General features: G+C 38.9%; 2 protein-coding genes across 2 annotated transcripts; both read right to left on the bottom strand.

The window, feature by feature from the left end:
- Positions 1-864: 864 nt before the first annotated feature.
- LOC127800142 (L-type lectin-domain containing receptor kinase S.6) lies at positions 865-3108 on the bottom strand. Its single transcript, XM_052334590.1, has one exon. The coding sequence runs from the start codon at positions 2981-2983 to the stop codon at positions 962-964; it is 2022 nt and encodes a 673-aa protein (XP_052190550.1). The 5' UTR covers positions 2984-3108; the 3' UTR covers positions 865-961.
- A 1132-nt stretch (positions 3109-4240) lies between these two features.
- Positions 4241-7808, bottom strand: LOC127798713 (protein MITOFERRINLIKE 1, chloroplastic). Its single transcript, XM_052332266.1, has one exon. The coding sequence runs from the start codon at positions 7689-7691 to the stop codon at positions 6474-6476; it is 1218 nt and encodes a 405-aa protein (XP_052188226.1). The 5' UTR covers positions 7692-7808; the 3' UTR covers positions 4241-6473.
- Between the last annotated feature and the right edge of the window lie 2680 nt (positions 7809-10488).

The raw sequence follows: 10488 nt of genomic DNA, 5'->3' as shown, positions 1-10488 counted from the left end.
TACTAAGACAAAACGAGTTGATCCGATCCTTAAGAAAGGGACAGATGAGAGAATCCTAAAAGGAGCAAATGGAAGGAGGAAGGGGTATTGCTGGAGGTAGATTCTGTGTGTGATTCCGAGAAGATTAAGAAGAGAGCCAATAAAAAAAGGAAAAAGAAGAAGAAGAAAGAAGAGAAAATGCAATCGAAAGCAATATCTAAATAAATAATGCTTAAATAAGGATGGTGAGGGGAATGGTTATATTATATTTATATGCGCCTGAAACTGAAAGCAGCAGAAGAAAGGAAGTTGAGAAAAGAGTCTTCAAGGCTGAAGCAATTACCAGCAATGAGTACATCATTATCATTATTATGGTTTTCTAAGGTTAGCTTACTAACTGGATTGTGTCTAGGCATTGACTTTGCTGATTACGCGTTTCTTTCCCTTTAAATGTCAAGCAGCTGGCCCCAATTTTTCATTAATTGATCTTCTGTTTGGCCACTAAGTCAGTCTCCTGTTGCAGCATCTAGATCATCAAAGCCTCTCTTTCGATCTTCCATTTGGCCACTAAGCTCTTATGGCAGTGTCTAGCTCAAACCCTTCCTTCCTTTAGATCTCCTATTTAATAACTCCTCTTTAACTCAACTGTACTTTGATTAACAGAGATGGAAAGCAAAGAGAAGAGATAACTAACTAACTATAACCACTGCCTTTGAAAATCACATGGCCATCCTAATCTTGCTTGGTTAATTATCTTCCAAACAGCTGCATCAACCTTCAAAGTCAAGATTTCTACGAGCAGGGCAGTAAACCAAGAGGACCATCATTTTGAAAATCACAAAGCCAAACTGCCAAAGCCACTCGATCGAGCATTTCAGAAACACAAAAGGGCAAGATCTCAATGCATATGAAAGAAAAACATTTAACATATTCACGCATGCATGATACATTCTTCCAATTTGGATATCTTCCCGTTGAATTTCTACCAAAAATGAGTCTTGGGGGTCAGCCAAGGAGTCTCATCCAAATAAGGATTCTCATCTCCACCACAATTCATTATCTCAGCAGAACCCTCAGGCAGCACAGATTGAATGCTGACCAGTGGCTTCCTCGCCGGCAAAATGGGCACCGCTACCTCGCCTTTAAGCGTCCTCGCCGCCTCCTTCACTGTCGGCCTCTTCTCAGAGTTGGGGTGCACGCAAAGAAGCCCAACCCTGAGCATCCTCTCCATCTCCAGCCTATTGAACTTCCCTTTCAGTTTTGAATCAGCAGCCTCAATTAGCCTCCCCCTTTCCCACAGCCCCCACGCCCAATCTGCAAGCAGAGTTCCATCGCTGTCCACGGGATTCTTCCCCGATGCCACCTCCAGCACCACAACCCCAAAGCTGTAAACATCGGTTTTCACAGTGGGAATGCCCAGATAAACGTACTCTGGAGCAAGATAGCCGATTGTTCCGGCCGGTATGGTAGCCTCCCTAGTGCTACAACTATGTTCATAAACTTCAGCCAAGCCGAAGTCCCCAAGCTTGGCATTGAATTCAGCATCCAGCATTATATTGCAAGTCTTCACATCCCTATGAATTATTTGTCTCTCACATTCTTCATGTAGGTATACAAGAGCCGACGCAACGCCAAGAATGATATCGAGTCTTCGCTCCCATATAAGGAACGTTATAAGGGGATTCTCTTTATCGTGTAAAATTTTGTCAAGACTCCCATTTGCCATGAACTCATAAACTAGGACTAATTCATTACCCTCACAGCACCATCCTTGAAGCTGAACCAAGTTCTTGTGCCTCAAGCACCCCACCATTGTTGCAAACTCAGTCGTGAACTGGTTGCCAAAGGGACCAATTCTGTTCACCCGGCTGAACCTTTTCACCGCCACCGCCCCACAAGAGGGCAGGGACCCTTCATACACAGTTGCAGCCCCTCCTGCACCTATAATTCTCTTCTGGTTAAACCCTTTTGTGGCTGATTTTATCTCTGAGAGTGAGAGCCTTTTGGGCACTTTGTATCCTTGAAATCCACAAACTTGGCTATCAATTCCCTTCCGCCTCATCATCCAAAAGATGATTATGACAACAATGGTTGATACAGAGATGATAAATGCAGCCAAGCAGCCCAATCCAAGGGCCAATTCACTAACCCTTTTGTCCATATGATTGAATTCCCCCTTTTCATCAACAGAATCTTCTGGTAAACACACGACACAATCCCCTGCTTCAACTGTTTCCATTGACATTACAGAGGGGACCAATCCATAAGCCTTGAATCTCCACCCCTCAACAAGATGAATAGCCGAGCCCCCGCGATTCGAGGCGGAGAAACCGATGTGCATGAACTCCTCGAAATGGTTCGAAAGATCGATTGGGGCCACGAGAAGAGGGGTTCTAGGCTTTAGCTTCGAGTAGCCAAGCCACACCCTGATCACCTTCTCTGAATCTATGTACTCAATCCAAGCCGTGATTTGTTTTCCACTCTTCAAACTAATCCCTTTTTGGAACAAATCGATGGAATAAAGAGATTCAACAGTGTTGACATCAATGCCAACGTGGTTGTCATTGATGTCGCCGAGGGACGGATTGAAACTGGTATCGAATTCCACGGCGAGATAGGAATCTTGTTCCGGGAGGCCCATGGAGCCGCCGGAGAGGCCGACGGAATCTGGATCGGAGGTGATAAAAAAGGCGAGGCCATCTCCAAAGGGGCAGAAAGAGGACGGGATGATTTGGAAAGAGAAACGGCAAGAAAAAGAAGCGGTGGCGTTGGTGGAAGAATCAAGAAAGCGGATTGGGAGGACATAGAAAGCTCTTCCAATTCCAAAAGGAGGGGGGAAATTGGAGTGGGAAGAGATGCAGTTGAGTTCTTGGGTGAGAGTGATGGAGTTGTTGGTGAAATGGGCGTCGCCGGAGAGGGTGACGTTGGTCGCCGGCGAGGAAGGGGCGGAGGAAGACGGTGAAAGGAGGAGGAAGAAGAAGAGTAGAAGCCAGAAAGAGTTCATGGCGGGTTTGGAGGGAAATCTTGGGGCTTAGGAGAGGGTGGGTTGTTTGTTGGAATGGAAGTGGAAGAAGAGGCCTCATGGTTTTGGGTTCAGTGATATTGTTACTTAGAAACCCATCCCATCAATGCAAATTATGCATGGCAAAGAGAGGCGGAGAGAGAATAAGGGAATGATATATATATATATGTATGCATATATATGTTTGGAAATTTCGAGAAATATGTATTACATTAATAAATTACCATTAACATTCTCTTAATGGGAAGTCAAAGTTTTGTTAAAGGTTAATTTAAATTTTTATAAACTTATTAGATTTTGTTTGTCGCGTCTATTTAGAAGATAAAAAAAAAAAAAGATTTTGAAGCAAAATAAGTGAAACTATTTCTATTTATTTTCATTTAGTTTTTATGTCTTTATTTATTATATCTCACCTTATCCTAAACGACAAAATCATTTTTCTCCTATTTTCATTCCATCCCCTTTATCTCACATACAATTTGGTAATTTGGTAAATGAAATTAATAGAATAAAACCAAAACAAAAATATTTTCTCTTTATTTAGAAGAATGGAAATGGTGGATAAAAATAACGTAAAATACTTGTTTTTTCTTTTTCTGTATGAGAAAGTGGTGGTGGAAATAGATAACATGAAAAATATGTACATATACACATTAAATCAGAAATAAAGTAATGAAAAGATAAAAAAACAAACATTTTTTTCCATACATTTTATGTTCCTAACTTTGCCCTTGATACCTAAAGCAATAACAAATTAGCAACCACCAAGCAGCCATAATAGACGACAATAATCAATAAAATAAAAGGGCATCTGTTGAAGTAGCAAAAACAAAGTGCATCTGTTATTCAGCTACAAAAGAGGTACAAAAATGGTGAATTGAATTAATTCATCAATGCTTCTTCAGCTCGTATAAGCAACATATATACCTACACAGTCATCACACTCTCATCTTCATGTGCTTGGATCAGAACTGTTACATTTTGATGATGAACCGATTGTGATAAATAAAAATCATGATGCTTATGGCTAACCAAAAACAAGATCAAATTTTAGAAGATGTCACAAGGGGCTGAAATGTGTCAAAAGCTACTGTTTACGTGTAGTCCTTGGTTGAATCAAGCTGCACGAGGAGTATGAATGAGAACCACAATGCAGGACAGCCATGAGCCACCATATGGACCCCTTCCCATTTGCATGTGCTTCAGTTTCCTCCAGAAAAATTTAGCCAGCCTCTGTCCAAAAAAAAGAGTGAGAAGGGGCTAGTAAGTACTCAATAACGTACTTTTCCTCGTCTTTCTTCACGAAAGAACAGTCAAATCGACTATCAATTCACATGTCATAAAAGGCGGGGAGGAGAATGTCTAAAGCAAAAGACTGTAAGGATTCACGGGCATCTTTAGCATACACCACTCTAGTTCAGTTCGTGAAAGATAGTAAAGAAAGAAGAAACATTGGGACAGAAGCCAGAAAAAACAGGCATGATCTTTCTGCACTCCCCTTCACATGTGCATACAAGTAAATTTGAAGTCGTAAACTGCTCGAGTCTAATACAGTCAGCACGCTAAGCAGCGACAGCATAGTCAAGTTGCATTATATTTAGTCCACAAACAAACCATTTTGTTACAAAGTCATTTGTGGTTAAGAATGAGGTATTATTCCTCCTAATAGGAGAAGCTCATTTTTCCCAGCAAAGAACGAACTCATCATGTCATCATGAAGAAAAAAGTGAAACAACCAAGAGGGAAATCAACTTCATAGAAGTACCACATCTAATTCCATCAAATGCACAGACTTAAAATCAGAATAAAATGTTTAGAAAAAGGTTCTGTATATATACAACATCTCTTCCAGCTTATTATAGGGTTCAAACTACACGGCCCCAGTATCTCCCTCCCTCTATATATGAATATAAATTACATGGAAAGAAACTACTACCACTCATTAATAAAAGGGAGAGAGAGAACTTCTATAATGTTACCACTTGCCAGCATATGACTCACCAATACATCTGGTACATCATTCCTTAAGGATGCCTACTGTTAGAGCTTAAGAGGCTACCATTTATTTTCTGGAACACATTTATTTCTTGAAATTTGTTTGTAGAGTTCCAAATTTAGTTAATCATGATCTTTAACTTAAAATATAGAAAAAAAGTGCTTGAGTAAGAACTTAAGAGCTTTGCTAAAGAACAAAATAATTACGACCTTACGTGGTTAAATAAATGGTCTTGCAGAAGTGCTTAAACATGACTTGTCTTAATTTAAGTTCCACAAAACTTGACACTGTTAACTTTGACCTTAGATGTACTGACTGACAGAAAGTTCTGTCTGCAAAACTTATAGATGGTTGACATCAAGTGTAAAATTCAATTAATTCAATGATCCTTGAAACCATACTTATACACATATGCTCCCTTATACCGCACAACCATTCCGTTAAGTGTACTTTTTCTATGTAGGTGTTATACTCACATGTACAGATCCAGTGAGAACCCCGTTCATCAATACCCTAGGAAGCTTATAAACAATGTATTTAATTGTGTGTGAGAGCTTATGATAAGATCTGCACACGATAAGTGTCCAAGCAAGACAAATTAAGGGGTTATGAGGCCAGGGATGTGGAATTGAAAAAATAAATGAAAAGTAACCATCCATCTAGAATCAATACCCTAGGACACAATTCAAGCAGGTAGGGGGAGAGCGACAGGATATCTAAGGGGTGTAATACAACCAGGGATGTGAAATTGAAAAAATAAGTTAAAAAATAACCACCTTTTTAGAGTATCTTCCCTAGGAAACAATTCACGCAGGTAGGTCATTTGACATATGATTATTAGATTTTCCTAGAAGTGGGTGAACTCATGAACTTAGAAGCCATGTCCTAAAGCTGTGGGAATTGATTAGTGAAAGAGAGAATAACTTGTAACTATTAAGGAATTCACATGGCTGATCAACAAAGAATCCAGATGAGTGAAGCTTACAATCCTTAATTCCTGTTTAACACCACGTGTAGACTGCAACAAGGTCATAACTATAATTTGAATACAAGAACGCATCTCTTATTCCAGCTTCTTTGCATTAAAATATCAGTTCCAGATTATATAACAGGCCAAGTAAGCAAAAAAATGATTTCACAATCCCACCCCACATTAGAGACTTCAATTGCCAATCCACTCCATTTGATATAGTTCAAGATAGATGATGCATCTTTGCACTAGAATCATGGGGTATAGCGTACATTAGCTAACAAAGATTGTGCAAACTCAAATTAGCCCAATGTGATGCTGCTATTCTGCCTCCATGACGACTGTCAAATCTCACAATGCATATACTTTTGGTGCATTGATACAAGCAGGGAGACCACCAATGAACTGACTCAAGATGAGTGTTTGAAACCAAACCCTTCTCATAACCCTTACATTGCCATGATATTAAAACAAATGGTACGAAAACCCAAATGACACCCACCAAATCAAGTCAAGAAAGAAGATAACTCACCAGACTCCTTGTGCTTAAGATACTGATTCATAATCGTCAGCCTCGCCGTCTCAAACGCGAAGTATCCAATCGCAGAAAAGCAGGCACTATAAAGAACTCGCGGCCCCATTCCGCGAGTCAGTCCCACCCACCCCTCTTCCCTCAAAATCTGCTTCACAGTAGCCGAAACCCCCGTGTGCAGAGCAGCAGCAACCTTATTCATGGCCTCCCCATGAGCCTGCGTCATCAACCTCGTCTTGACAACATCCAATGGCGTCGTTAATGAGGCCGATATCGCGCCCGCCAATGCGCCGCAACAAACGCTCTGAATTGGCTCCAAATGAGCCTGTTTAGTGCTCTCCAAAACCGCAGCTTTCAAGTACTCAAACGAGGAATAACTCAAAACCCCAGCAGGTAAATTCCTCAACAGAGTAGCCGAGTAACCTGCGTACAATCCCAAAATCCCATCTTTCTCTATAATTCTCAGCAAAACCTCCCAAGACCTTCCCTTTGCGCCAGCCTGCATTCTCTGAGTGATCAATTCCTTCGGCACCATTATCGCGGAGGAAACTATGTTTCCCATTGCGCCGGCGGTCGGAGGGATTAACACAGATGGGTACTGGGGCAATTTCGACAGAATCGATTTTCCAAATTCACAAGTCCCGAAATACACCGCGGAAGAAGCCGTGGAGCCGACAATCACAGCCGAGACGCCGCTATAGAACCCTAGAATTCCTCTGGTTTTGAGAGTCTTCACGATGACATCCCACGCGCCGTTGTAAATCTCGGAAGCCCCTTTGGTTTGGAGCTTGGTCTTGACATTGTCGAGCGGGAGAAGGCAGACGTAAGTGAAGGCGCCGGCAATTCCGCCGGCGCCGGCGCCGATGAGCGCGCGCTCGAAGACGGACAGGTTCTTGAACAGAGAGCGGACGCCGGGGGAGCCTCTCCCGGCGGGTTTGAGCCAGCTCCGGGAAGTGGGTTTTTGTGGGTTTCGGATTTGTGACTCCAAAGAGACGGTGGTTGAGGAGAATCTGAGAGTGGGAAGGGGATTTTGGGGGTTTGCATCAATTTTTTGGGTTCTGGGAATGGCTTGGTTACGGCTTCTTGAGGGGGAGATGAGAGCGGTGTTGAGGTGATTGAATAGAGTGTTGAAATCGTCTGCAGGTTGATGGGGAGAGAGGAGGGCTAGACCTGTGGAGATTCGAGATTCCATTGCAGGAATTTTGGGATGTTCTTGTGTTCGGATCAGCGTGTGTTCAGCTTCAGCTGTGCAGTGACCGCGGCAGAGGAAGACAGAAGGCTGGAGAGTGGAGACGTGTTGGAACCAAGGGCACACGATTTAGCAAAAAGACAAAAGGGCATTTCTTTTTTTTACCTTCAATATAGAATGCTGGATCAAATAAGTAATATGCCAATATCAATTTAGTGAATTATGGGTTTGATTTTCACTTTACGTAAGGGTCAAAGACTTAACTTGCGATTTATTAAGAACACAAACATCAGGAGCCGCGCAAGAACGATTATTTTAAAAAAATATTTTTTATGATAAATTCTCTAAGTTAAATTAAATTGATTAAGTTAAATAAAATTATATTAAATTAAATTTAATCAAAAATAAAAAAAAAATTCTATCATTTTAGAAGAATTCCCACCTATCTCAACTCTTCTTTGCCATTCTTATTGATCTCCTATCTAAGGGTGGGTATCGAACCAAGTGAATTTAAAAAATTGAATAAATCAAAATTCATATGAGAATTAAATCAAACAGATAAAAGTTTTTTATCAACTAAATAAATCAAAAAAAAATCAATTCAATCGATTAATTAAAAAAAATTAAAATTTTAATAAAGATGCTAAATGAACCTCCATTAAAGGCAAAATGTAGGTTACTTCAATATTTTGTTTTTTCATAGAGACAAAGAAGAGAAGAGAGATAAGTTACAAAGGAGAAAATGAGCGTTTGTGCCTACTTTGCATAAGGAAGCAAAGGTAAAGAAACGGATAGAGAAGAGGGCTGAAGACAAACAATCTAAGTCAATGAAGACACAACAGAGTGATGATCAGGATGACGAGATCTGAGTCAACTAAGTGAAGACATAAGATGACGAAGTGAAGACAATAAAGACGAAAAAAGATAGATCTTGCAAAGGACAAAAAGTGGGAGAGGGTGTTAAGCGTCAGCACTTCTTTCCAGATTTATAATTAGGGTTTGCTTATGTATAAAAATGTTCAAAATAATAGCATTTTGATTACTTCAGTCAGTTCGATTAGTTCAGTTATTTTATCACAATTAATAGAACTGAACTAAATCAAGTTAATCAAAAGATTCAAAGAAAAAATTAAATCGAATCAAAATACAAACCTAACCAAATTGAAAGGATAATTTCAGTCAATTCAATTTAATTATTTCAGTTAATTTGAATTTTTGCTCACCCTTACTCATATTTACGTCATTATCTCTTTCTCAAACCTCCATTAATTATTTTCTTTTGATTTTTCACCAAAAATTCCCCTTCTTCTATTGGATTAGATCAGATCATACATAGCGAAAAAAATAATTTTAGATATCACATTTTTCTGATTTAATAATTTAATAAATGAGGAAGAAAATGGATAAATACCTTTTTGTTGCAATCCGATTGTAAAGTATGTTCACCCCCCGTATCTTCAAGTGTAGGATGACAAGTCCATCCACACGAAATCACATTGATCCAAGAGAGATTTAAGAAGAAAGAAGAGTGGTAAAACTTTTTCAAAAGTTTTCTATTAGATTATTATGTCTAGGGTTATGTGGTATGTTCCTATTTATAAGAAACTCACATAAAATCTTAGGGCACGTTTGGTTTAGGATTTAATATGCTAGCATTAAATACTAATCCAACTTTGAATAATTTTAGTAATTTTATTTATAAAAAAATTACTTTATTATTCTTATTTCATTTTTTTTAAATAAATGCTCCAAATTTAACCTTCTCCTCTTGTAAAATGATTTCTTTTGGGTAGAACTTTCTAGATTCATAATTAAATTTACAATAAAAATAATCTCATATTAATTCTCGTAAGTCGTGAGTGATATCTAACAGTATGTCATGATTAGCCAATTTAATGTAAAGTGGGTATAGTGAACCTTTTTACTACAACTCTATGCAATAATGTTCTTCTATCATACTATATCCCAACAAGATATGAGATCATGGATAGAAGGTCAAATCTCTCAATCTTATCATATGATCAAATCCAAATTTTTTTTTTTTTTGACTAATATGACACAATTTATGGAATACTTTCCATTGTCATAATACCTCGACCAAGAATTTATCGTCAAGAGATTATTCGATCACATAAGATGTCCTCATCGCATACCCCGGGGTGATAGATTCCATATCTGATGTACACATACCTCATGCACCACTAAATTAAGCACATAGATATGTATAAGTGTTCTTAATTAGAACAATTATATAATTAGAACAATTATTTCTAAAGACTAGTTGCTCATGCACAGCTAACATTGAATCATTGACCTGTCAGTAAGGATCCATGTGATTCGATATTAATAGTCTTGTTTAATGAACTCATTCATATAACGAGCATTGTAACGACCTGGCATTTTGGGAAAAGAATAAACGAAAATGGATAGGTTAATTAGTTCTATGTTGATTTAATTGTGACTTATTAGTTATTCGTGGGCCAAGTGGGGGTTAAAGGTAACATGTATTTTGTTGGGAAGAAAGGTTACGTGAAATGTTTGAATAGCCAAAGTGAAATAAGCTAAATTTGATGTTGGAAATTCAAAGTCAAAGGTGAAAATTAAGGCAAATGAAGAATTGTGTGTATGTTGGGAAGTCAAAGTAAGAGGGAAGAATAAGCAAATGAGGTGGCATGTGGAAAAAATCAAGTAAGAAGAATTTGAGTGGCTTGGAAAGTCAAAATTGGGATAAATGAAAAGGGGGCTACCGTATTCAAGGTGTGTCTATTTATATGGCATGTGAGCTAAAGCCTTGCAATTA

Source organism: Diospyros lotus, chromosome 4 (assembly GCF_014633365.1).
Source record: "Diospyros lotus cultivar Yz01 chromosome 4, ASM1463336v1, whole genome shotgun sequence".
NCBI classification, from domain to species: Eukaryota; Viridiplantae; Streptophyta; class Magnoliopsida; order Ericales; family Ebenaceae; genus Diospyros; species Diospyros lotus.
The sequence above is the reverse complement of the archived record's forward strand: the minus strand, read 5'-3'. Positions and strand labels throughout refer to the sequence as shown.